The sequence below is a fragment of the Atractosteus spatula genome, chromosome 4 (genome assembly GCF_055471065.1).
Source record: "Atractosteus spatula isolate fAtrSpa1 chromosome 4, fAtrSpa1.hap1, whole genome shotgun sequence".
NCBI classification, from domain to species: Eukaryota; Metazoa; Chordata; class Actinopteri; order Semionotiformes; family Lepisosteidae; genus Atractosteus; species Atractosteus spatula.
The window spans coordinates 3,874,424-3,901,843 of NC_142709.1; the positions used below are offsets into that span (position 1 = coordinate 3,874,424).

The 27,420-nt window shown below is 43.3% G+C and overlaps 2 protein-coding genes across 3 annotated transcripts; one reads left to right on the forward strand and one right to left on the reverse strand.

Moving 5' to 3' along the window:
- Nucleotides 1-115: 115 nt before the first annotated feature.
- med4 (mediator complex subunit 4) lies at nucleotides 116-9,443 on the reverse strand. Of its 2 annotated transcripts, none has more exons than XM_088914963.1 (7): nucleotides 9,357-9,443; nucleotides 5,618-5,684; nucleotides 4,775-4,945; nucleotides 3,671-3,728; nucleotides 3,289-3,375; nucleotides 2,485-2,616; nucleotides 116-2,180 (listed from the first exon to the last, which is right to left on the reverse strand). In XM_088914963.1, exons 2-7 carry the CDS (start codon nucleotides 5,669-5,671, stop codon nucleotides 2,008-2,010), a joined length of 675 nt encoding a protein of 224 aa, XP_088771089.1. In that variant the 5' UTR covers nucleotides 5,672-5,684; nucleotides 9,357-9,443; the 3' UTR covers nucleotides 116-2,007. The 2 variants fall into 2 exon arrangements, with proteins under 2 accessions (XP_088771089.1, XP_088771088.1); XM_088914962.1 differs by lacking the exon at nucleotides 9,357-9,443 and adding an exon at nucleotides 6,053-6,209.
- On the forward strand, nucleotides 9,386-26,254 carry itm2bb (integral membrane protein 2Bb). Its single transcript, XM_088914964.1, has 6 exons — nucleotides 9,386-9,681; nucleotides 21,449-21,580; nucleotides 22,316-22,522; nucleotides 23,212-23,322; nucleotides 24,767-24,917; nucleotides 25,477-26,254. The coding sequence occupies exons 1-6, from the start codon at nucleotides 9,592-9,594 to the stop codon at nucleotides 25,563-25,565; spliced, it is 780 nt and encodes a 259-aa protein (XP_088771090.1). The 5' UTR covers nucleotides 9,386-9,591; the 3' UTR covers nucleotides 25,566-26,254.
- The last annotated feature ends 1,166 nt before the right edge of the window (nucleotides 26,255-27,420 follow it).

The window sequence follows — 27,420 nt, forward strand, 5'->3', positions numbered from 1 at the left end:
CACAAGTCGCATTCGTTGTAAGTCGAGCACTACCTTTATATCTGAAAGATGGCAACAAAGTGTATTTCATGATTAAGGTTTTCCCTTGTACAGGGAAAGAACCACAGACACTTAATTACCACAAGACTTTTATTTACAAATTAGCAAATCTATGTACAGTATATACAGTTCTGCAGAATTTCAAAACTATTGTAAAATAAATGCCAGGTTTTACCATTCCTTTATTTTATCCAGAAAGAAACTGAAAATGAAATTGTGAGGAATAATAACCTAAGGGATTCCCACCACAGTATTGAATATTACAATTGGATAGTCATACAGCAAAAACATTAAAACAAAATATACAAAGAAATTCATAACACATACAATAGGTGTTAACAGACACGGGTGTTGATCAGCCCCAAAACAGCCTTTTGACTACAGGACTCTTGAGGTTCCCTTACTGTCATGAGCAACAAGCTTGTGTTTTAAACTCCAGATGACCTGAATGACTCCCTCTTGTCAATCCGCAGAACCACGCAGTATTTCCATTTGGCCACTGGATAAAAGCTGCCTTCTCAAGAATCACCCATCATCTTTCTTTTTCAAACGCTGGCAGCAGGCTAAAGCGTCAGAAAAATGAAGCAACTGAGACGGTTCATTCTGAACGTACTGAACGACACTTAATGTCAAGCCACCTTCCCTGCCATCTTCACCAAGCACTACCTCTGCATTTAGCCTTTAAGCAGGGGGCCAGAGTCATCGCAGAGACAGCAGTCTGATCCAGGCAGTGAGAGTCCCCCCATGAACACAGCTCTGAGACAAGCTAGCTAGGGCTGCCCTTTCACCCTGATGTTTCACAGTTCATCTCGGGACTCTAGGGAACAAACACGCGTAACGGCCCTGTGGAAATGAAACATTTGAGTTTGTGAAGACTACATATTTGTTTTACAGTATTTTAATTTAAAAAAATGAAACCAACTTTTGCATATTTGACGCTGTTAATTTAATGACAATCACAGAGCACCCGCGAAAAATAGGCTTTCTTTTCCTTGTTGTTCACGAGCTGTCCGGCTGTACAGGATGTAGAGAAACTTAGACCTTTAGCATTTTCATAATCAGCAATCCCCATTATAGAAACTGCCATATTCCTTTTTTAAACCAGATACCAACGGGACCACTAGTCCACATCTGAAGTGTTAGTGGCTGTTTTTTTTTTTACATTTACATACTGCACTTAGGGTGTATCCTTTAGTCAGCTGGTAACGGGGAACTTATACACTCAGCTGCGAGTGAGCGAGTTCAAATTTACTATTCAACTCACATTTTCAAGAACACAGCCACCAATCTTCCACGTGCACCTTGTGGCCAAGATAGCCCAGCCTCTCCATTAGATTAACTTCATTTACATCCCCGACTCCGTCATGAAACTCTAGGAACTAGAGCGATACATTCTGATTGTTTTTTTAGACGTAAAGGATCGCCAGTACATCAGTGCCAGGGACAGAATGACAGTAAGAATTGTAATAGCTGTATTTTATCTTTACTTTCCACCCTGCTATCATTTGCTTCATTCCCTTCAGGATATGTTTGGCATCTCATATGAATTCACAAAGCCAAAGACATCAGGCTGTCCTGGATGCACAGTCCTGAGCCACTATTATCAAAGATCACTCAAAAAGCCCCCCCATTGCCTTACTGAAAAATCTCAATAAAGTGGCTTCTGTACATCCTCGTTCACGTCTGGATAACAGGGCTGAAAATCTCCAAACCCCTCTATATCTATAATGCTGCTAGAGGATTTTCCATTTTGCTGCCATGTTATTTGAATTTTTCCTGTGTGTAAAAAGGCAACATTTTAAGTTGCGTCTGTCTTCATAGTGTAAGACCGTTCTCCTGCGTAATGAGTCCTGTCGTTACCAGTTCACAGTTCACTACAGATGCCGGTTTGCTTTCCAAAGACTCGGAGACCCACTCTGGGGACATCGGAAACGACCGATCTGCCTGCGAGGCGGGGCGCCTGGTCCCCTAGTCCGAGTCGCTGCTGCTGGAGGAGGAGTCGGTGGACATGACCTCGACATCATCCTCGTTCTCCTTGTTGTGCCCGGGGGGCTCCAGCATGAAGTCGTTGCTGTGGTGGGGGGGCAGCATGCCGACAGACATGTCACTGGACTGCCAGGGGTACTGGGGCGTCAGCACATCTGGAATGAGAAGAGACCGTGAGAAGGGCTGCTGGAGAGGTGCGACTTAAAACAATAAGCAAATCCACATCCTAAATGCCACAGCCCCACATGAATATTGATATTGTATTACTGGGATTATACGGTCAGAAGCTGGGTGCAGTCCCTCCTGTAGGACAGGCTCCCCATGAGACACAATGGAACCAGGCACTGACAAAATTCGTAAGTCCTCCTTTTTGGAAAGAAACACTCATCTATGTGATAAAATCACATTACTCCACTAAAGCAAAGAGACGTGTGTGCGCCGCAGGTGAGACAAGGCTACCAGGCAGTCTTCCGGCTGCGAGGGCGTCCCCCGGCAGGTGCCCGTTCACTCCATTGGTGGGCAGGTTGCTCATGTGCCCCAACAAGCCGCTCCTCATCTCCAGATCTGTGGGGTAGGGTCTCCGGGGATCGCCTGAAACGGCACAGTCACCGATCAAGTCCTGAACGGACATGAGAACGTTTCTCTTCCGAGACCAAATCATTTTCTCCCAAATTCTCAGATAATTATGTTTTTTAATTCCACTTAACAGAAATTCAGGACTGATCATACAGCAGATCAAACTAAATAATGATTAATATGAACATCATTCACATTAAAATAAATAATCACAGTGTCTCTTCATACAGTTATTTATTACATCTAGTGCCGCCTTTTTTATTTTCTTAGACTCAGTCCAGAGAGTCTATTTTTTAAATGGAAAATATCGGGTAAAAAACAAGATCATCCTTAATCCTAAATAAAACAACTGCATGTGACACCCTTTAATTAAAGCAACATGATCACCCATCTAGTCCAGTACACTATCTGAAGTATGGCCTTCTGGTATTTGGTGCATATGAAGAAGTTTTATAGCTATAACTGTCAGCAACACAGTGCAGATCAATGTTTACTGTAAAAACAGCCCTCTTCAAAACTGGAGATTTCATAAATTCAAGATTTGTATGGGACTTTGCACCAATTTTAATTATTTATTAACTTGCCAGACTGTCAAGCAATTAAAAATCTGCACTGCTGGGACTGTGTTCCCAGCTCCAGTGTGAAGGGAAGCTCCAAACCCAAGTTCTACAGAGTACCCGGCCTTACCTGGCACCCAGTTGAGGGGAGCACATACTGCATTGCTGGCACTGATCCTGTGAGCATATTTAATAATTTCTTCGGAAGAGATGCTTCCTGAAACAAAAACATTCACCATTTAAGCACTTTCTACGTCAGTATGTACCATCCGCACACTGGCTACTTGAAGGGATCGGTTTGGAAATTCTGACCCAGAATGGTTGTTCCTACCAGTGCTATACCTACAGGACCATGTAAAGTATCTTCAGCAAAAAAAAAGAAACATTTTTGAAAAGCAGCTCTTTTACGTGTATCATGCTTATGATTTTTTCTATGCTTGATTAGCTTGAGAAATTATTAATGAAACTTACTGAAAGACCTATCAATATTTTGAAATAAAAATAATCTTGACCTTTTCTTGCTTTTTCTATGGACTTCAGTTTCTCCTTTGCTTGGTATACAGCAGTTGCCTAAAAAGAAAGAATAAATTAATGAATCTTACGATATTATTTTAAACACAAGACTGGAAAAACTTTAATACTTTGACTACACCTAGTTGACTACAACTACATCGTCCGTGTTATTATATACTAGGAACTCTCTGCAGAAGTTTTGGGAAACTTTTCCCAAAATGTCATTGTTTTTACAACACGCTCATTCAGGGCGCCTCTGGTCAATTCCGGATCACCAACACGACATCCTGTACCTCCAGCAACCTCATTTACTGTATCTTTTGCAAAAAAATGCCTGTCTAGCTACGTTTGGGAAACTGGAAGGAGACTAGGAGACCGCTTCAGAGAACACGTTAGGGCTGTGAAGATGAAAGATTTCTCCAAGCCCAGTTTTTTTTATTTCGCCTCAGACGGCCATGATCACACTGATATCTCTGTCTCTGTTCTCAAAGAAGGGTTTCTCAACTCCCACGGCAGAGAGACAACAGAATCTAAACTCGTCCTGAAACTAGGTTCACACCTTCCCCTTCTCTCAATGACTGACTTATTTTCATGTCATCTTCTCTATTCTCATGCAGGTTTTGACCTCACACCTTTCTTCACCTCTCTCCACTTTGCCCTTCCTGAGTGGCCTCTCTGCCTCTCCCCTCTGCCTCTTCCTCCACTTGTCCAGCTTTTGTTCTCCTGTGCTATTTAATCCTTGCAGTCTGCTTTGTCTTTCTTACACCTGAAGAAGGCTCCACAGCCGAAACGTTGTTTCCTTTCTTTTTTCTTTTCTTTTCAGCATGGATTAAAACCCGTTACCTGTTCCTTTGTTTTTACATTCTCACTTTTCTTTACAACAAAACCTCAACATTTCACCATGTGCACTGTTGTCAAGATTAGTAAGGGGAAAAAAATGCAGCGCTACTATTAGAAATATCTGTAATCTAAATAAACTGTTTTTGACTATGAAGAACCATTTGACTAGATACATATTGCAAGAAAACCAGTTCAAAGCCAAAATTCACAGCAGAGGGGTCTGATAGCAATACAAATGTCTCTATTTTAGTCACCCAGCTTACCAGTATGTGCTCGGCTTCTTTCAGCTGTTTCTGCAGCTGCTGGATATCGCTGTCTCTCTTCTCCACCTCTTTCTCCAGGAGCTGCATCTCCCGGTGGACCTGACCTTGCTCCTGAGCCACTCTCATCAGCTCCTGGAACTCAGTGTCCCTCTGCACCAGCAGTTCCAGGATCTGCACAAGAGCACGCCCTCTTAAACACAGTCCACTGCCGAGCCGGGATCTCCACTGGGAGACGAACAGCTCTTCCTCAGAAGCGCCTTGACTAAAGTCGTCTCGTAACCCAGAAACAGGGTGGGCTACCCAAGAGGGTCTATGTCCAAACATGGAGCATGTTTATTTTAAATCCCTGTTCCTAAACCTTTTTGTATGTCGGACCATCTCCCTAAGGTCCTCCTTGCTTGAATAAAGCCTAGGCTAAAATTAAAATAATGGAAAACAAGTACTGGATGCATCCATTTTGGTACAACTGCACCTCTGTCTGTAAGGTCTCGGCAGGGACCAGTCAGCATCGTTAAACAAGCATACGGATGTGTTTTCTCTCTTCTCTTTTCAGCATGGAATAAAGCTATGGATATGCGTGTAACCACCCACTGGAATAATTTGACAGATATTCAATGTAGTGTAAATGTGTTTTTTTAATAAGTTAGCCCGGCTCCACTGAGAAAGGCTGTGTGATTTGTAAGGATCCGAGTATTTTTTTCACCTAAAATGTAAGTTGTTTAAGTACGCAGGCACGCCTTTTGTTTTATTACAACACTTCGTTTGAAAGTTAATGATGTGCTGTTGAAACAAAACACTATCAGCTTCCAATGGAGTTTACTCGAGACGAAAACGTAGTTGTACCTGAGTCTCTTCTCCAGGCTGGGGCAGTTTCTGACTCCTCGACAACGCCAACATCTCAATCAGTTCCCTGCAGTTCACATATACAGTTAACATAAGCAGATCGTAACAAGTATTGCATATAACCGAGGGAACTTAACAAAGAAATACAGATACTATACAGTAAATGTAAATATCACTTTTTTATACGAATTTCTTGTTGTTGTTTTTTTTCCCACAAAACGTGACAAATAAATATAACATTTCATAACCTTTAACACGCAAAGTGTCTAGTTTGTCAAACTGCATTGAAGCTCAGGTAAATGCAGTTGCTCTGTGATAGCCTACGCAGGCCAACATCCGAGTCCCCGAAATCCTTTCAGACCTTTTCTGTTCCACTTTACTGTCCACAGGGTAAAGTCTTTCTGGCGTAAATACTGTATTTCTCAGCGAGCGTACCTGGATAACACCTCCAAATCGTCTAAAACAGACAATAACCGATCTTTAGTTGATCTATCGGAAGCCGCCATGATAGTTACTTTCATAGTGCGCATGTTCAAACAGACAACAAATCTGGGGAGACCGGACAAGAAAGAAAAGTCACCACTAAAAATCAGTGGCGACACCTAGTGGAGAGACGCCTCTATAACCTGGGAACAACAAAGGGGTCGATCATCGTCCGGGGTTAAATACGGTAAACTTGACTGTTTTTCATTATGTGTTGTTGTTTTTGTTTTTTTTTTAAAGCTGGGTCTAGGGTTTGTTTATGGCTGGAAAACCTCTGTATGTATTACCCACATTTAAGGAACAAGTAATAGGTTTATTCCATGCTGAAAAAAAGAAGAAAGAGAACACAACGTTTCGGCCGTGGAGCCTTCTTCAGGTGTCCTTCTTCACACCTGAAGAAGGCTCCACGGCCGAAACGTTGTGTTCTCTTTCTTCTTTTTTTCAGCATGGAATAAACCTATTACTTGTTCCTTTGCAGCCTACGCATGCTGATGCAGCTACCCACCTGAACTATTACCCACATTTAACTTATTTGGACACATACAGTAATACGTGTATCTAGAGGCAATAATGAAATACACATTCATATACAAGAATACTAGTGCAGGAGGGGGGTTCATTTACAATAGATTGCAACGTCCCCCACAAACCACACGTAACTAAGACTCATTTCACCGTGTTCAGTGTGATTAACATGTTCCTGACAAGGCTTTTTTATAATAAGAAATGTAAACTAGGGCTCAATACATGGGGATCGGCAATAGTGAGTGCTGTTTGGGCATTTGGAAATAACAAAAGCAAGGGAGATGAGTGACCGGCACAGAAACACCTCTGAATACGTCTTTTAGTATAGAGCCCCCTCTAGCCAATGAGCAATCCAGATTCAGAATCTTTCTTAATGAAATAAAAAGAAATCAGAGAATCAGAGAATTTGGCATTTAAGAGCACAAAACAGGCCGTTTATTCACAACAACAGATGTAGACTACTGCTTGCACTCACCAATCTCGCAAGAATTTGGGGGGGGGGTTTCATTGGATCATTGACTGTGAGACCAAGCTTCAGAGAAAACAGGTCATCAGTGAGGAGCTCTCTTTCTGCCACAGTAATTTGTTGACAACCAATTTATCAGATGGATTGGATTAATCAGATATTGAAGATGTCTGTGGGGATGTTGGACACTTGCATTAAGTCCCATTGTAGTCTCCTCTGTTCATGATTAAACAGGCTGTCAGTGCAGGACAGTCCCTGAAGCCCTGGGATGTATCTGACTGCTCCTGGCTGCAGTGATGCCAGAGCAGCACGACCTTAATATAATGTGCTGAGCAGAATTATACACAATATTCCGTTTAAGGCTTACTAGTGCATCATGCAAATTCAACACAACACATCTTGTTTTAATTTTAATATCATAAATATTTATTCTAACATTTTGCATACATGTTTAATTACTTTACCATAGAAGATATAAATGAGGTGTCAGCGTAAACTCGTAAGTCTTTTTAATATGCCGTGTCTTCGTTTTCTGTGTTTCCCATTTTGTATTCTTAGCTTAGGTATTTTGCCAGAAGAAACTCTGCGCTTGCCAACATTAAATATCATCTGCCAGGTGTTTGTCTGGTCTTGTATTTTATCTATTTCTTTTTTAGGTGCTTGTACATGATTTGCAAATCTTCCTAATTTGATATCATCAATCAAATCTTGCTACAAAGTGTTTTACTAGCTACACAACAATGTAGGTCATTGAGATACATATAGGATAGGAAGAGTAATTATCCTAGTGCCGATCCCTGTGGTACTCCAATAGTTACACCATTACACATGAGTGCAGAATACACCAGAAGGAAAATCTCAGAGCCATAGTTGAGGAATGCTAGTGCTATTTAATCTCTCACCTTTGTTCTGTCTGTATGCTTGTAAGTATGGGTTATGAATATTTACGTTTTTAGAAAGCTCTCATTCAAATGAGATCAATCAGACGCAGTGAGAAAAGATCAATCATTCTTGGCAGAAATGGGTTGTCACTGGTGTATAAGATGCAAGACGTGGAGTACAGGGCAGACCCGAGTCAAGGAAGAATGCCATCCTTAACTTCAGGGAGAGCAAGACTGGATCTGAATTGTCTCCTTGGAAAAAACAGACGTATCTACGGTGTTTCTTCCATTAGATTTTTTTACTGTTTCACTCTAGAACTAAACTTCATTAATCGGGGTTGCAGTTGTACTAATTTGTAAACCTTTGAGAGGTGATTAAAAGCTGTTCTGAAACGTATGCTGAATTACTTAAAAAAAGGTCTTGACATACTGTATATAGGACGAAACAAAAACATATTTTTAACTTACTAACGTCTTTAGCCAAGGCAAGGTAAAGTTTTCACAATGCAGTAACTGTAACTGTTTTGTATTTAAGTAGCCAAGGGAATTGCACTGGAAAAAAATAACGTTGATAGTACAAAAAAACATTGACGTCTCCCTTAATTCCAAGCAGTTTTCACGTGTTCATACATGTACTTGATTCAAAACTCGAGTTTTTATTCCTCCGGACTTCGTAATGGTGAATTTATTTATTTTTTTAATGACAACACTTTTGATTAGAGAAGGAGGAGGAGGAGGAGGGGGGGGGTTGTGATGGTGGTGGGTTTTAGTTTCTGTCGTTATGGTTGTCAACTCGAATCGTTGCTGCTTGAAAGGCTCAATCGATTCACAGATTATCCGACTCCAGAACGGCTTCGTGATCCTGGAGGTTATCTTTATTCCCGCAGAGAGAGATAATCTGCCAGAATCACAACGGGTCCCAATCCTACTGGGAGAGGGAGGAGGGAACTCAGTTGAACTGGCAGCCCAGTATGTGATCTCCTGTCACAGCCTGAGGACCAGTGAGTTTGTCTCCCAATAATGCTCCAGCCGCCTACAGCATATGTCGATATTTTATAATATGTCTTTGTTGTAAATGTCTGTAGATTTAATTTTACTTGTATTTTTTGTTTTGTTTAATGTAAATATCATTACTTTCATTTGCTTTGGCAACACTGATTGTACCCATCGGTCGTGCTAATCAAGCACCTTGAATTGACAACTGTCTTTTGTTGTAAACGTCTGTAATGTTTATTTTTTTGTTTTGTTTTGTTTTTGTTTGATGTTAATTTCGTTATTTTTGTTTGCTTTGGCAACACTGACTGCAGCCGTCGGACCTTGAATTGAATTGAATTGAATTGATCACCACCACCGCCACCACAAGCACCACCAGACAGGCGGCTACCTTTATTTTCTTCTTCGGTGTTTTGTGCCGTTTCGGGCGAGAGAGGGAGCAGCAGAGCGGCGAATCGCCGGGCGGAGGGCTGAGGCGCCTTGTGCGTCTCCAGCTGCGTCACTGCTGCCCCAGCACAGCGCCCCGCCGGGAGAGCGACCGAGCCGCGCTGTCGACACACAGGCAACCGGAGGCTGCTGTGACGGACCGGACCGGTACACACGGTCGTTCCCATCCCGTTCTCGCCATGGTGAAAGTGTCTTTTAACACGGCCCTCGGGCAGAAAGACCCGAAGAAGGAGGGGGAAAAGGGCGAAGCGCTCATTCCCGACGAGAAGGTGAGGTTTTTTTGTTGTTGTTGTTGTTGATGTCGTCGTCGATGTGGTTGTTTTTCGATCTTATTTTTCATTTTTGTTTTGTTTTTTTTTTTTCTTTACACACACACACATACAAAAAAAGGACAACCGTCTCATCGGCGCTGGCGTGGGCAGTCTAGGTCCTGTTCTGTTCTGTTATTCGACGGCTTTTATCCGGTTCGCTTTTACTTTTGTTTTCGCCGGCGGCGCCAGAACTCGGGAGAGCCCGGGCTGCGCTCGCGGACGACGCGAGCCCTCCCCGCATCTGCGTCCGGGCTCGAGGCTCTGCCGCTCGCGGGGCGCGGAGGCCGCGCGGACGACGGGCGATCCGCGTCTCCCGGCCCGAGTTACCGTCGTCGTTTCTTCTTCTGGTCATTTCCCCTCCCTCACGTTTTGTTTTGGGATTTTTATTTTTTTTTTTACACGTCGACCACGTCTGTGTGTCGTGTGGAGAATAAAACATGGCTGACTAAAACTGAGCGTCCCCTTGTTGTTGTGAAAATTGAACCGGGAAGTGGCTGATCGTTTTCGCAGCTGAGGCGCTACGGCGATCAGTGTCGGCAGAGAGTCTGGCGGCGAAAGAATTGTCCTTTGAGGGGGGTGTTTCTCATCCGTTTACTGTACTCTTTTTTTTAATTATTGCCTCTGATCTTTTGGCCGGTGTATTAGCTGTTCTTTCGAGCGCTTCGTGTGACCGAGCTGCTCATCTGTTGCCAGGCGAAGTCGTTTTCGCTGTGGCGCTGCGGGTTTCCGGTTATTGCGCATTCCTCTGCTCGCATTTGTCAGCATTAGGTTTTTAACATCCGTGTTTTACATTCGAAGTAACACACCGCAAGTTCACTCATCCTTGTTTGTTGTGAGAGAGTTGTCAAGACCTCAAGGAATGGGTCATGAGAAGATACCCGTCCGGTTTCGCTCGATAAAGCAAGCTGTGCAGGATGTATCATAAAGACGCATGGGAGTTGTTAGGGCTTGATTTCGTTTCATATGAGCTCATTTTCGCACACGGGTTGGAGCTCGAATAAACCTCTTATTTCTTGTCTTGGATTGCATGGATAAGTGTGTACGGGACCCATCTCAAGAAATAAATGCGAGCATGTACAGTTTTGTCTTGCAAAACGTGAATTATTTGTCATTTAGGTGCGGAAATGCTTATGCTGAACTAAAGTAACATGAAGAAAGCAACGCAGGGATACAGCTTTCAAACATACAACTTTTTGTGATGGGAGAATATCATTTTTGTCATGCAAAATGCCTTGTCTTAAGTCTGTGTAGACCAAAAATCAGCAGACATTGGACACTTGACTTTCCAGCATTGCAGAATGACTGCTTTCAAAGGACTGTGTGTAGCTGCTGGCTGTAATCTTTGCCAGACTGGCCTAGAAGAGTAAAGGAGATGGTTTTGAATTAAAAAAAAAAACAGCATTCTGTTTTTCATTTCTGAGTCACTTCAGGACAAATCTGTATGCACGAGGTCTGTTTTGAAATGAGCATATTAGTATGATTTCATTATGTAAAGTTAATTTACTTAAAACCCACCACTCATTGCAAGGGTGCTTTTAAAGACTGCAGTCATAGTTACCGTTTCACCCCGTATCCTCATGATCGAATGTAGCAGAAAGAAGAGGAATCATTCTTGCTTTCTGTAGAAAATCTTTTTGTCTACCAAGTTTAATTTCGCATTGGGCTGTATCTCTAATAGGTTATGCCAGTGTTGAATTATCCTTAGTACTCTGAGTAAACCTTGTAGCGATCTCATAAAAATCATATAACTAGGGATGTTTTTGATGTTCTTAAATTCAGCATTGCTGCAGCTGATATGCACACTTATTTTGTGTAAGAAGGGAACATCAAAAGAATGAAAAAAAGCACAGAAGCACATCACTTGAAGCACATACTGTACGTATGTATCATTCACTGCGGTAATTTATGGGAGCACAAGCTTTCCCCACATGTAAGAAGCTTTTGGAATTCATGATGAATGACTGTAGAGGGGTTTGGTCCATTCAGGTTAAAACTCAGGAAGCACTCAGTGCTTTCTTTTTAACATTGACACTGCTGTCTTTATTTGGAGGATATTAAGGATATAATGAAATCATCGCGATGTTTTATTTTTACTGCAGGTATCTGTGAGCCTCTTCTCAGTGTTGTGCGATAGCCATAAGACATAGTCAAGTCTCTTGAAAATTTGGTTGAGTTCATGATTAGAATTGGATGCCAAAATTGAAAGAGAGGTCTGCTGAAACCGAGGATCTAGTGCATTAAAGTATACTGAATATACTGCTAAATACAAAGGAATGTGCAGATTCTACAGTAATGAGAACAGCCCCACACTTAGAAGAGGGTGCAGTGAAAAAGCACAGTGGCTGTTGTCTTCGACATCCTGTCTGTGCCGTTACTCGAACGTCAGCCAAAGTGTGTTGAGACATGGTTTATTTTATGGAAAGTAAAAGGCTGCCAACTGTCTGTCACCCAGACAGGCCAAGGCAACGGTGCCATGAACTTTATCCATAAGTAAGGAGCCAGGTTTTTTCAAGACGTACTTTAAACTGTGAAGTGTAGTCTTGCTAACGTGGCCTGTGGTGAAAGAGCCAAAAGACACGATGGCATTATAGCATAACCCGGCTTTGTTCTTTTAAAGAAATACCTGCTCATCTAAAACAAAAGCAAAATAAACCCCGAAGATGCCTCTTACTTTTGGGATTCGGTCAGTTATCGTTTCTGGCGTGAACCGAGTTCGGAGAATGACAACAAAGGAGCATTGATATGGGCTGGCACAGTATGTCGATCCTGGTGGTGCTGTGCTGTGGTTGTGTTGTGGTGGGAGTTTGGGTTTAGTGTTTATTGTTGTGATGGGTCAAGACGTTTCACCTCCGTATGTGCCAGTGTGGAGAAGAGTGATTATCGCACCAGTGACACGGGGGCCTGGTTAGCAGACGCATTTTCAGTGTCAGGTATACCGCATCTAATCTAGTACTAAAGTACTAGACCAGAGAACCGTTTTCTCAATGGGGTCATTTTGGAAATGCCTATATCTTACAGAAGAGGACTAAACTGCTACATAACTCTGTGATTGTGAAATGTCCCAATAATACTGAATAAAAAGGATAGGTAAAGGGGGTGTGGGCATGGAAAGATTCTTAACTATATGAACTGCACCTTTCATTATTACTTCACGAGCAGTTTGTGAAAACATGCGCAAACTTGCATCTCGGGTGTGGGTTATGTACGGTCTGCACGTTAATTAGGCTGCTATCGGGTTGTTTTTTTCTCTTCCCACTTTAGAAGGCGCTGCTGTTCAGAGACCAGGCAGACAGGCAGCTTCATGCCAGGCAGATATCTGTTCAGCCAGGATGGTTGAGCTGTGGAGATTGGCTTGAAACTGGGCAGGTTTTAGCGTTTAAAAGGTTGCTGTAGCAATTACTGCTGCAATAAGTTTGACTCCAGAAAAGGTCACGCACGCATTTTTAGGCAGATCCCATCCTGCACAAAATTTGTTTGGCCAGTAATTTATCAACTTCATTCACAATTCTGGTAATGAGGAAGAAGATGTATGAAACGTTAAGACGAGGTGGCCTCTCATTTTGTCACACCTGCTTCAGAGCTGCACCTCGCAGGTTGGAGCAGTAGTGTACATGCCAACATGGGCTCTTCACCCACTAGGCAAAAGATAACCCGTAGCACTGTCTTCCCGACATCAAAAACTACTGTTTTATCAATGGACTCCAGATTCGGTGTCACTGTAGCGACAATGCAGTTGCAGTGCAGTGAAAATGGGTTCCTTCATGAGCCGGGAGGGCAGCATGCACATCAGTTTGCTTGATAAATCCTTCCTTGTGCTCGTGCTCCTGACTGCATTTCAAAATGTTTGACCATTGAATTATACATTTAAAATAAGTATCATTTTAGTTTACTGCTTAGTTTGCTTGCATTTCATTTTCAGTGTTAAAGTGGATGCACAGGGACTTGTTTGCAGGCCTTCAAGAGATTTAACACATTGTTGATAGCAGAGTTATGAATCTGCTGAAATGACAGATACTTTTCTTTGTTGTTCAGCTAGTGGCCTACGAATGTTCGGTGAATTTGTCATTCACAGGTCATTAACACAGCTCTTGAAAAGCTGCAAGACAAGGGTAATACCCACTGACTGAAAAGGTGCTGTAGAAGAAGCCAGAGAAAGAGAGATATCAGTTGACACCCGAAGAATGCTGAACAACCACAATTTTTTTCTCTCTTTCTACTTTTCAGTGTGGAATTTATGTTTACTTGTTCCAAGAAATTATACACCAATAGATCTTGTTTCAGTTAAATGCAACTTGATTAAAACAAAAGTAGGATCTAAATCACAAGTGAGTCATTTGGATGCCGACAAGATTCGTAGGGATTGTCACCTTTAAATCTAGAAAAGGTAAGTCCTGCTTCATTTAAGAGGTATTTGGACAAACAAAAATAATAGCTACAGAGCATGTGCTATGGTACAGTATATCTATTAAAGGGCAGGCAAAGTGTGTTTCATTAGATTAAGACTCGATTAACAAACAGGACCCAAAGGGGAAAATGCTGTTATAATGTCATTACAGGTGTTCCACAGGAGTATTCATTAGGACCTTAGCTCATCCTGATTTAGCACAGTCACCTAGAGATTCTGATATAGCTGATGATACCGAAATACAAGGGTTTGTAAGCACGGAGAGCTTAACTTGTGAAATTCAGCAAGAAGTCAGGACTGGGGAAACAGTTGGCAGACAAGTGTAAGACGGACAAGCGTAGGGTGTTACACGCAGGTAGCAAAAGCAAACTATGGAACTATGAGCTGGAAGAGGCTGCGTGTGAGACAGACAGGTGTTTATGTGAAGACATCTTTTAGACAATGTGGGGGAGCAATAAAAAGGCGATTCGAGGATGTAGTGTAAAAGTTGTAGAATTCACCAGTAAGGCCTCCTGCAGAATATTGTGTTCTCTTTGCAATAATCAGTCCCAAGAAGACTATTACCTTCCCTAAAGCAATTTATCGTACCGATGGGGTTACTGAATCGTTTTTGATTTTGAACAGGTAAGACTTTGAAGAGACTTGATTCGAGTATTCACAACTCTCAAAGGTGTTATTACAGTTGAATCCTAGGATATAAGAGGCCATTAGAAAGAGTGTTTAAGAGTCAACAGGAAGCACTTCTGGGGGAAAAAAGGTTGTGTGAATTGCAAGCTTTCCATACCGTTTACCTTTTTTTAAAGACATTGGTGGATGAGTTACTCCGATCAAATAAGCATTTCATTGACAATAAACCTGAATAGCTACTAAAAGCTAGATAGGCCACATGGTAATAATGCTATTTAAATGTGTATTCTTAGGTCATTTACTATTGTAGCTCACCCTTGTTGAAGCATAAAAGGTAAATAGATTAGTGAGATAGCAGCACATTGGAATTTATTCGACTCACAAGAAGCACAGATTGAATTCTTGGTAACACTGATGTTTCTTTTGTAGATGTCTGAGTAACAAGTAGAGATTAATTACATGCTGAAATCTGAAAAGAAATCCACACATTTCAGCTGTGGGGATTTTTTTTAAGGTGTGTGAATATGATTTCTGCTCATATTCTTATATATAGTTATAATATATCATCTTTGAGAGTGAATTCTAGTGCTGAAACAAGAAAGGCGTTGAAGTGTACTGAAAATAACTTACTGCATGGTTTGGTTTGAATAATTCTGAGATATCTTCCATGTTGGAGGAGCCTCCTTGTTTATTTAAACTCGGTTTCCTGGGGTGGGGACTCACATGGACTGATTGTTGCTCTTGATTGATTTGACCAGATTAGTCCTCTGCCTGGATGAGCTGGGTTTGAAGAACAAGCGGTAAGAAAAGAGCTCATTACCGAGGCGCGCTCTTGATGGCAAGCATTGCACTTCAGCGATAGCTTACCGGTGCTCTCCAAAGCTCTCTCAGCCCAGGAGAACTGGGTCTTCTGGATTACAAGAGGAAGTGTCGGTGTTCGGATTCAGGAGCAAGCTGTACGAGGCTGTGGTGAAGGCGATGTTCAGAGTGTACGGAAGTTAATTTTAGAACCGAGAGCTTGAAGGGCGGAGAGTTCTCAGTGGTGTGAAATGAGTGCACGTTAGTAGAAGCCGCGATGGAGCAAATAGCTCATGAGAGGGTCCAGGATAATAAACCTTCGCAGTTTCACTCGTTGTCAAGGCTGTTTGGACGTTTCAGTACAGCCCGATTGGAAAGTCTCTGTTTGCTATTCATTCACGTTATTTGATATTGCTCAATGTGGGTCACATCAAATGTAACAGCCTTCAGGGTTTAATTATTTTAACGCATTTCTTCTTGTTTAAAGTTTTTAATACTATTTTTTTTGCACATGTGCTTTCGCTGCCAGGGCTGAACCAGAGTGTGGCAGGGTGATAGTTACCTCAGAGTGTGGCCACTGCAGCCTGTGCAGTCCGGGCCCTCTTTAGAGACATAAATGGCTTCCACGTCACACAGCATGGACTTCAGCTTGCTTAAACAGTATGGATTTGTATGGGCGGCTCTTTATGTGTGTTTTCCTCAGCCTTAGGGCATTTTCCATTTCACCTTTTTTTTTTTCCCCCACTTCCCACCATACACTGCTGAGTGTTTTCTTAATTCCCCGGCTGTGGGGAGAGTCACAGGAAGCCCTAGCTGGTGCGTGGAAGTGCCTGTTACACCGGAGATCAGGAATAAGGGCCGTGTGCTGCCACAGAGAGCCCAGGAAGCGCTGTAGCATGTCCGACGGTCTAATCCAGGGACAGGGAAAGGCCTCTTCCCTGCCAAACAGAAAAAGACACGTGCTGCCTTCTTCCGGTGTGGAGGAGAGGGGAACACCGGCAGTAGATAAAGCAGGGGAGAGCAGGAGGCGGGAGTGGAGGGGAGGCAGGAGCTGGAGAGAAGCAGAGTGGGCGCCCGGGTGTGGCGAAGGCGAGGGAGAAGTCAGTGGCCGCCCGGGTGTGGCGAAGGCGAGGGAGAAGTCAGTGGGCGCTCGGGTGTGGCGAAGGCGAGAGAGAAGTCAGTGGGCGCCCGGGTGTGGCGAAGGCGAGGGAGAAGTCAGTGGGCGCCCGGGTGTGGCGAAGGCGAGGGAGAAGTCAGTGGGCGCCCGGGTGTGGCGAAGGCGAGGGAGAAGTCAGTGGGCGCCCGGGTGTGGCGAAGGCGAGGGAGAAGTCAGTGGGCGCCCGGGTGTGGCGAAGGCGAGGGAGAAGTCAGTGGGCGCTCGGGTGTGGCGAAGGCGAGGGAGAAGTCAGTGGGCGCCCGGGTGTGGCGAAGGCGAGGGAGAAGTCAGTGGGCGCTCGGGTGTGGGAAGGCGAGAGAGAAGTCAGTGGGCGCCCGGGTGTGGCGAAGGTGAGAGAAAGTCGAAGCCTGCAGACGGATAGAGAGGACTAGAAGGAAACGAGTCTGTCGGCGAGAGGGGAAGGTGAGATCCTAGTTTCTAGAGCTCTCTTTCTGCAGTAGGAGTTCAGAAACCCCTCTGCCTCAATATGAGAGACTTCAGGTCTTCAGTGGCCGGACTGGATGGCCTCTCTGTCACTCTGCCTTTCAATATAGGACCTACCACTGGAAACAGCATCTGGTGCTCATGTAATTAGCCACAAGCACTGTAACATGTATGTGTTTGCAAGAGATTTAGGCCTATGTAAAATCATTTGAATTGCTAAATTGAAAAGGTTACAATTTAAATTGTACTTGTAGTTTTCTTGCCCATAAACCAATATTACTGCTGTAAATCTGGAAGTCCTCCATATCTTTTGCATCCATTTAATACTCATCATCATCATCATCATCATCATCCATGCATGACAAAGATTCTCTACAAAGGGTCACCACTGGTGACGGCAATGCCTCCGAATTCAATACACATCTGAGCTGTGCTCTATTTGCATGGTCTACCGTGTTTGGCAATATGGCATATGGCAATAAACTCCTCTGCTCTCTCATCAGTAAGACTATAGCTCAGTCTGCAGGGTCACCTCTGTTTCACTGAGCAAAGGTCAGCAGGCCAGTCAATAGCCCATGGCCAAAGTGCGGCTCATTTGATCTTGAAGCTGTTCGCTTATGTTGGAAAGATGGACAGACTTTGGTTTGAAAATCTAAAATAGTACAATGGAAACAAGGAGACCTTCATTTTTCACCTTTTTATCTGTACAAAAATGGTACCCCTTTATCCTGAAATGCTGAAAATAAAACAACTTTTTTTTAGCCCTACATACTGTGCTTGAGGCATCTTGTGTTGTGTGCAAGACGGTTATTTCAGGGAGCGACTGAACAGAGTCTGAAACGCTACACCTATGGTTCTCAAACTGCGGTACGCAGGGCGCCGCCAGGTGGTATGCCAGATGACCCTGGAAATTTGTGTGCACTGAAAAATTGGGACGGCTTTTCATATTTTCTGTTTTAATCAAATTAGTTTGTGTGAAATACACAGCCTCCATACTTGGCTACGAAACATCTCCGTGTTTTCGTTCCCATGCGCATGAAGAAAAACGTCTTTCAACTTGAAACGGGGACCAATGCAAGCTTGGGGATTGCTAAAGCAGGTGAGCCCCACACTATCGGTGAAGAACTTCCTTTACCGTTGGCAAAGGAGCTGACGTGTATTGTGGGGAGAAAAAGCTGCTGAACAGCTCGACCTGTTGCCCCCTCTGAAAGACACAGTCACTCATGGAATTATTGATATGGCGGATGATGTCAAAAGTACGCTGATGGAGCGCGTTAAGATGAGCAGATGCTTTTCACTGCAATTAGATGAGTCTGTAGATGTCGTTGATTTGGCCAATTTGCTCGTTTACGTTGGATACGAGTTTGAGGGCATGTCCCACGAGGACTTTCTGTTCCGTAAGCCGCTACCAACAGGAACTACAGGAGAGCACGTATCTCAGCTTCTGAATGAATTTATCGACAAGAATGGCATCGACTGGATAAAATGTGTCGGAGTCGGTACCGACGGTGCTAGAGCGATGACAAGCCGACACAGCGGTGTCGTTGCACGAATTAGAGAGGTTGCTCCCGATATGAACTGCAGGATCCACCGTGAGGCCTTGGCCGTCAAGAAACTGCCTGACGATTTAAAATCTGTGTTAGACTCTCGACCAATGAAGTCACATCTGTTCAGTGTGCTTTGTAATGTGACTGGTAAAATTAGCTTATCTGGCTGATATATTCTCACGTTTGAATGGGCTGAAAATGAGACTGCAGGGGCTCTCTTTAACAAATTGTCTGACAAGATCACTGCTATGAAGAAAAAGCTGCAGCTTTTTGTTAATAGAATAAATGCAAGTGATGTCCCTGCTCTCCCTTCTTTGGAGAACCATCTGCACACATGTGGTGCGGCACTTGATGCTGCTGTTGGTGATGTGATTGCAGTGCACCTCTTGTCATTTGAAGAACAGATCTCGGAGTATTTTCCAGTTGAGGCCACACCAGAGTGGATCAGGATCCCCTTTATTGTTGATGCCAAAGGAATACCCAAGAATCTCTCCTGTGCTGAGCAGGAGAAGTAGCTCGAGTTATCATCTGATGCAACTTTGATTGAAACTTTGATTGAAACAGAATTGAAACGACAGTCACTGTTGGAATTCTGGATCCAGAGACGGAGTGAATACCTAGCCCTCTCATTAAAGGCTGTGTGGTTTTTGATGCCTTTTATTACTACCTACCTTTGAGAGAAAGGCTTCTCTGCTCTCACTGCAATGAAGACAAAGTACCACAACAAAATGGATGCCGAGCCAGATCCGCGTTTGAAGCTCACTGCCTTCGTCCCTGACATTGCAAGACTTTGCTCGACTAAACAGGCTCACCCCTCTCACTGAAATGGTAAGTGCTCAGTGCTATTTTTATTTTGTGCGTGTGTGCACGCGTGCGCTCATGTTGGTCATTGAGATTTTCTGGGGTTCCTATGAGAAGATGACTTGTATGTGGTACTTGATGCTTTGGTTTGATCAGGGGTGGTACTTGGTCCAAAAAGTTTGAGAACCACTGTGCTACACCATTTTGCTTTCTAGAGGACTATTTGATTTAGTTAAGACCATTTAGCTTAGGGCTTAAGTCTAGAGAGGCTTTCACAAACTGTAATTGTTTTAACTCTTCGGTGTCCCTTTTCTACTGTGTAATAGTGTTGTATTGTTCTTGGTAATGACACATTGTGTGCTCTGTGACTGTTGCTCTCAGAGATGCAGAGCACCCTTGATAAGCTTCAAACAAAGCCCTTTGTTAACTAAATCCCACAGACAGCTGTGTTCTGAGATGAGAGATCAGTAGTGCAAAAGTAGCTTATTCTTTACTCCTTCCTTATTAACATACACTCTCAAGGGAGTGAGCACAGTGTGCAGATCAAAACGAAGACGTCCTGTAATGTAGGCATCTCTTTGCCTTCTGACTCATTAGTGGATGAAATAAAATGTAACTCCCTGATAAGAATTTGCATGTTTGTATTAGGTTTGATTATTAGGGTAGCTCCTGAGTTAGGACTGGATATCCAGAACTCTCCAGCTGATGTGCTAACTAAAAGTACTTAGTACAGCTCCTGCCCTCTCTAAATTGTACCAGCATGAAACTTGAAATTTAGTTTGGATTTTAAGGTTCTTCTGCTCACTGATAAAGCACTGAACAGGCTGGCTCTGGGTTATTTTAAGGGATTATTGCCTTACATTTCAATACACTGAGTGAGATCATGTTGATGTGGTCTGTCAAAGACCATGCTCCACACGATGGGCAGTAGTGCTGCCCAGAAACCAGTGGTTCTCAAAGTGTGGTCCGTGAGCGTGCGCCAGGTGGTCTGCGGCCTAGTCATCTTTCTTAAAGCAGGTCTAAGCAGCTCCATTCTTCACATGAACTTTTTAAGTCATAAAAACATTTGCAAAATATGCAATTTTGTTTGGAAGAATATTAGTACTTTAGTAAAATGTGATTCAATATTAATTTTAGTACATTAATAGGTGATGATTTACAGGGTAAGAAGTGGATGTAGGCATAAGTGGTCCACCGCATCTGTGACTTGGTGTAAGTGGTCCGCGGACCATAGAACTTAGAGAACCACTGCGTTAGACAACATGACATGTCGGCTTTCATAAAGACCTCTTTTCCCTACAGATTTTACTGCTCACTTCAAACTTCCTCTTGGTATTACTGGGTCAAACGAGTGCTATACATTTTAGTGCTGTTTACCTCTTTTGCTCCTTTGTGTTTTTCTAGAAAGCCCTTTACAATACACGATAACCTTCTGGTTTTCTTTGCAGCAGAATGGAGGCATGTTAAGATGTTTGTGACTGCAGCGGTAGCCTGCAGTTTTAACGCACTGGCGTAGCAGGCTGGAAGAGCTGGAGAGGAAATTGATTGGAAGTTGTTATCAATTCAAGATGTTTGCACAGCTTAAACAGTACCAGCAGGCTGTTTTTTGTTTGTATATTGGAAACCAGACAAACATGAACCGCCTTATTTAAAAGAGATGCCTTTGGTCAAGCAGCAGCATAAAAATAAACTTCATCAGACGTATGAGCACATCCCTTCTAAGAACCAGTGAACAAGAAGCAAATAAAGGTTTTGGCAGATTTTCTAAACATAGTTTGTAGACTAACAGTTCCCTGCACCGGTGCTGCTGCGGCTGCTGGTTTTTCAGTAACTGTTTACTAGATTTGGGACTCATGTGTGTGACTGGAGCATCAGCCCAGTGACGGTTCATGTGTGTGTTTCCGTGCCCTGTCCACGGAGCTGACAGGTGTGTGTGTGTGATTGCAGGACCTGGAGGGCGCGGTCCGCGTGCGGCGCCAGTCCCGAACCTGGTGCTGGTGCATGTGCTTGGGCCTGGCCCTGATGCTGGCCGGGGTGGTGGTCGGAGGCGCCTACCTCTACAGATACTTCCTGCTGCAGGTAAATGTCCCCTTAAGCTGCCCAGTCTGCGGATGGGTGATGCCAAGGGCAGAGACACAGACACAAGCACAGACATGCACACACTCTCACCAGGGACAGTTTTCCCAGAAGCGAAGTGTGAAATTTTATATAAAGCTCCGTGTTTTTGAAGATGCAGTGTATAGTTAACTGGGGACAGAGTGGTGCTCTCTCTGCAGAGGTTCTGCGGGAGGGGCTTGTAGGAATAACCTAAATGCACTGTTATGCCAAGGCTGTTCCTGTCATGACTTCATGGCAGCAAAACGTCCTCAGATTAAACATAAAGTACAGTACAATAAATATTTTAATTTGATATAACAGTGTGCAGTAAACTGGTGGTTTAAACACTGCCTGGAGGTGCTTTCCTAGGTAATCCTGCTGGAATGTGCACAGGCTCACCGTGATCTGATTTCATTCACCTCCTCTCAGCCCCCTTCACTGATGTCCAAGTTTCTTCAGTTAGCTTTATAATTCAGCCCGTGTTTACCCAGCGGGATATTGCCTGGAGACTCACGCTTGAGTGAGGAAGGAAAATTGTGTTTCACATGTTTCTAGTAAACTGAGAATTGACTTGTTTGAGTTAGTCTTTTACCTTAATTTTCCCCCAAGCTCTGCGTGCTCAATCGCGTGCTGTGTCTCTCCGGCAGAAACCGGTTTTTGTGGTTTTGCAAATGCGGAGCTGGGGAGTGGCGACTTACATGCGCTGTGCCGTTCCAGGAGGGGCAGGTGTTTATCTGCGGGGTGAAGTACCGTGAGGACGACTTCAGGATCAACGTAGGAGACATCCCCACCCCCGCTCCCTACCTGCATGAAATCGAGGAGACCATCCGGGTCCTGGAGCAGGAGGAGGTGGAGCTCATCAACGTTCCCGTCCCGGAGTTTGCGGGCAGTGACCCTGCTGACATTGTCCATGACTTTCACAGGGTAGGGATGCAGAACCCCTGCTTCTTCATGGTGTACCTGAGATTGCTTTAATCTGAACCTTAATTAAATGAGCAGTGTGGTACTTTAGCAGGCTGCTCCCGAATTGTTATTTTTGCCGTGTTTTGTGTAACCATGGAATCGTGCTACACTACATCGTGCACAAAAACACAGAAAAGGAAAATTTGCAGTTGCAGAGCCAACCTTATGTTTTTTTTTGTTATGTAATACGGCTTTTGAAATACTTTCGAAGGCTAAATCTTTTGCTGAGGCTTTCAATATTTTTCTGCTGAGCTGACAATGCACTTGGAAATGAAAAACTTGTACAGTGTTTTGCAACTATATCTACCCTGTGTGGATTTTTTTTTTTATTTCTTTATAATTAAACTCTAGCTGAAAAAAAATTGTAAGCAGCCATAAAACTAGAAACATTTTAAAATAAAGATTTGCGATGATAAAAATGAGACGAGATGTGTAGTTCAGCACCTGAAGTAGTAGGACAGTATGTCACATGAGATATTCAGGTGGAGAGAGGCATCACTGTGTGGGCTGGAGAAGAACAAGTTGAGGTGCAGGCATCTTTTCACCAGGGAATGTGTTCCTTTGTAGTTCTTTGTAGCGTCTTCTAATCCTTTATTTTGGGCAAATGAGTTAATGGTATATCGCCTTTATTGTGCTGTTTATCTGATTAGAGGCTGACGGCTTACTTGGATCTCAGCCTGAACAAGTGCTATGTGATTCCCCTCAACACGTCTGTTGTTATGCCACCAAGAGACTTCATGGAGCTGCTGATAAACATCAAGGTACGAGCCTTTTGCCAAAATGTTTTTGCTTTGCTTTCACCACCTAGCCTACTCTTGCTCAAGTGTCCTAAAAGGCACCATGTTCAAAGAAATCAGAACAGTCAGGAGCAAAGGTTCCTTATTTTGACTTTACAGTGGTGCGTGCCAGGGCTTTCACAAAACTGGAATTTTTTTCCAGCTGGAATTAAAAAAAAAACTTTCCATGGAGATAAAATGTTATTGAGTATTGGTCAGGTCTGTGGAAAAGAAAAGGCATGATTCAGGAAATTTAGAACTGTCCTGTAATTAATAATTATTATAGTCACTCTAGAAAGGTGTATTAGTGTTAAATATGGATTTTTAAAAAACAGATTATAATCAGTTATAATCATTACATTTATTTAGCGCTTTTCAATCTAAAGGATTCCAAACCTATTTACTGAGAGGCGGGGGGGCTCACTTCTCCCACCACTGGAGTGCAGCTCCTGTCCGGGTGACACTTGACAGGCATCATGGCCCAGCAGGCCCCTGCGCTGCGGGGAGAGGAGAGAGGAATCGCTTCTCCAGTTCAGCTAAGGGGGGACTTCAGGGAGGCCAGGTTTTGCAAGCCTGGCGTACGGTTTAACCAGGACGCCGGGGTCCAGACACACCCTGCTCTTACTGTATGAATAGTGCCTTGGACTCCCTAATAATCTAATAATAATACATAAAAATTAATAGTCAGGATCCTTACACTTATATAGGGCTTCTCTGGACACTCCACTCAAAGCGCTTTACAGGTGACGGGGATCCCCTCCACCACCACCAGTGTGTGGCCCTACCTGGATGATGCGCCGGTACACTCATCACACACCAGCACACGAGTGATGAAGCCAGTTCAGAGATGGGGATTATTAGGAGGCTGTGATTGGTAAAGGCCAGGGGGAAATTTGGCCAGGACGCAAGGGTATTTTCTGAGGGATTTTTAATGACCACAGAGAGTCAGGTCCTTGGTTTTACATCTCATCTGAAGGATGGTGCCTTTTTACAGTACAGTGTCCCCGTCACTATACTGGGAGGCATTAGGACCCACACAGACCGCAGGGTGAGCGCCTCCTGCTGGTCCCAGCAGCAACCTCAGCTTTCCCGGGAGGTCTCGCATCCAGGTACTGACCAGGCTCACACCTGCTGAGCTTCAGTGGGCTGCCAGTTGTGAGTTGCAGGGTCATAGTGTCCTATCTAAAGGACAGCACCTCCTTTAGCACACCATTCACTCATTATACTGGGGCATTGGTTTCCAGTGGGAACATTGCCACTTAGCGATCCTGTCCCAAGTAAAGCCTAGACCTGCAGTCAGCCATCCCAGCGCTGAGCAGGCCCAGCCTTGTTTGCCCTCTGAGATCTAATGAGGTCAGGCTAGAAGGTGGTCATTTTGAAGAACCACAGTGTGATCTTCATCAGAATGTTTTTTCCATTGTGTTTGCAGGCTGGAACGTACCTGCCTCAGTCATATCTGATACATGAACAAATGATCGTGACTGAGCGCATAGACAATGTGGACCAGCTCGGCTACTTCATCTATAGCCTCTGCCGTGGCAAGGAGACTTACAAGCTCCAGCGCAGGGATGCCATTATCGGTAAGTATACTATTGTTAAGACGGACAAAAGAGTGATAAGGGAGGTCATTAAGTAGCTTCACAGTCTTGAGAGTGGTGGTCCAGGAATCTTTGGATGAGGCCCTGGACAGGAATTGTTCTTTTTAGGTGTTTTTTAAAGAAAAACCTGAGTAAACAATCTGTCTCATCATATTTACTCATTTCATGCTAAGTTGTAGTCCAGTGAGCTCACAGCAAAATATATTAACATATTGCTACTTCAGCTGCTAAATTATTTTGCCACACAATTCAGTACTACTACAGCAGTCTGTACGTGGGAAGAGTATCTGATGGTGCCTGACATTGATAGGATAGTGTGGACAACAGCACTGAGACAAGCATGTAGTTTGGGTGAATGTAGGTCAGGTTAAACTGCACTAATTTCCAATGACACTGTTGTCAGCACACTGTCCCTTTTAAAACAAGTCACGTGGCTTCTAACCAATACTGGTTTAGCAGGAACTCTTGTTTCCACTTTGGTCCCAAACCAAACCAATGACAGGAAACGTTCTACGGATTTGTCTTCCTTTTTTTATTGCAGGAATGCAGAAACGTGAAGCTCTGAACTGCCACAAGATCCGTCACTTTGAGAACAAGTTTGTTGTAGAAACGACGATCTGTGAGCCCTAGAGCAAAGCGAGTCTCAGCTTGGTGTTGAAGCCACACTTTTTTCACTTGTGTGCAGTGAGTGATTTTAATCCCTCTCACGTTTTTTGTTGTCACCTTTTTTTTAAAAGAACTAGTTATGTAAGAGCTGTAACGTAATTGTTTTCTCTTTACTCATCTCATAGCAATACTAGCGTTTTAAAAGCTAATACAGTACTTGTAAAGTGACTTTATTAAAATTCAAGATTACTGGCAATATTCTACTTAAGTGTAAAGAATATCAACCTTACGTGTATCTGTTTTTGTTTCAGGGTTTAACTACTAGCTTGGTAAATGTATGCTTTAAATGAAAACCAGGTGAATTAGAAAAATATATAGATTATTTAAATGAACCTGTGACACAGCGCTGTAGCACATTATTACAGCTTAAAATGTAATAGACTGGAAAGTATATAAAGTTTAACTGTATTTTTAAAATACACATTAATCAGTTTTTAAAAAAAGTGCAATTCACATAAAATTTTGTACCACTGACCTGGCTATAGAATGGAATCCACCAGGATTTGTTTTTTAGGTTTTATATTTTAATTATCTGCTGTAACTTAAAATACCACAAAAAATTCAGAAAATGTAAAGCTTACACTACTAATTTGTATATAACTTGCCTGTGTGTAAAAGGATACCTTAAACCACAATAAAACTTGGACACATCAGACTGTCTCTCTTGGTTCTTAAGTCCTGTATTATATGTCCACAAAATAAGTGGCCATCTTTGTTTGCTTAACGTTTGTCAGATCAAGCCTGCATTTTAATGTTTTCCAGTAAATGATTATGGCCACGTCGTAAGCACAAGCCTTCCCAAGGGGGCAGTTACAATCACAGTATTTAGTACTGAAACTGTAGTCACATTCTTTAGCGGTGTTTTCAGTTCCTTGGAAAACTTGGAACTCAGCAGGTTGTATTTCCTTTTGCCACGTGTCTTATCAAAATCAGCAGAAGGTCTTGGAAGAAACCTGGAGAAGGTCTTTGGTGGCACTCTTAAATTCATTATGTGCAGTTTCAAAATGTCCTGTTACTTACTCCACAGTTTAGCACGCTTGTGTACACTGGAAGCGTACAATCCACTGTACTGTCCAAGCACTGAAGTCAGACTTGGAGTCCACAGAAGCACCTACCGAGATGCCGTGCACGTGAATATCTGAAATGTAAAGTTCAGGACATTCCCTAGATGGCTTTGTATGTGCCTGTAACTCAGTTTCTACAGCTTCCAGAGTTGTAGGAGTATCTTTGGCTACATTACTCTGCTGTCCTCCCCACTGAGAGCTGATGTGTGGGGAGCGTTCTGGCACACTATGACTGCATCACATCATCCAGGTGGGGCTGCACACTGGCCGTGGTGGAGGGGATCCCCATTACCTGTAAAGCGCTTTGAGTGGAGTGTCCAGAAAAGCGCTATACAAGTGTAAGCAATTATTATTATTATTATTATTATTATTATTACTCACAAACTTGAATTGGACAGTTCATTGGAAATCCAAATTGTCTCCTGCCAAGGACCAGCTATACCAGGAATGAATGAGTGCTCGATAAATACAGAAGACCTAAGACTGTGGAAGGGGACCAATAAAGGTTTACTCCCTGCCGAAAAGAGAAGAGAGGAAGCACGACATTTTGGCTGTGGAGCCTTCTTCGGGTGCTACGCTGTGCTTCCTTTCTTCTCTTTCCAGCAGGGGATAAACCTGTACCTGTTCCTTTTCAGCCTACGCCTGCTGACGCAGCTCCCCGCTTGAACTACTTCCTGACTGTGGAACGCGTGCAGTTCAGCAAACGATTGTTGAACTTGATGGCTTTAGTTAACAACATTGTTGGAGTTCGAGGT

Bases quoted from the DNA above. Each gene is read 5' to 3' on its own strand.
- med4 (XM_088914962.1), bottom strand. From the start codon at position 6,147: ATGCGCACTATGAAAGTAACTATCATGGCGGCTTCCGATAGATCAACT. The intron at 4,946-5,617 runs GTACAACTACGT...GCTCTTGTGCAG, and splicing joins AGCCTGGAGAAGAGACTCAG to ATCCTGGAACTGCTGGTGCA. The intron at 2,181-2,484 runs GTAGCCTTGTCT...TTCTCATTCCAG, and splicing joins CGCAGCCGGAAGACTGCCTG to ATGTGCTGACGCCCCAGTAC.
- itm2bb (XM_088914964.1), top strand. From the start codon at position 9,592: ATGGTGAAAGTGTCTTTTAACACGGCCCTCGGGCAGAAAGACCCGAAG. The intron at 21,581-22,315 runs GTAAATGTCCCC...GTGCCGTTCCAG, and splicing joins ACAGATACTTCCTGCTGCAG to GAGGGGCAGGTGTTTATCTG. The intron at 22,523-23,211 runs GTAGGGATGCAG...TTATCTGATTAG, and splicing joins TTGTCCATGACTTTCACAGG to AGGCTGACGGCTTACTTGGA.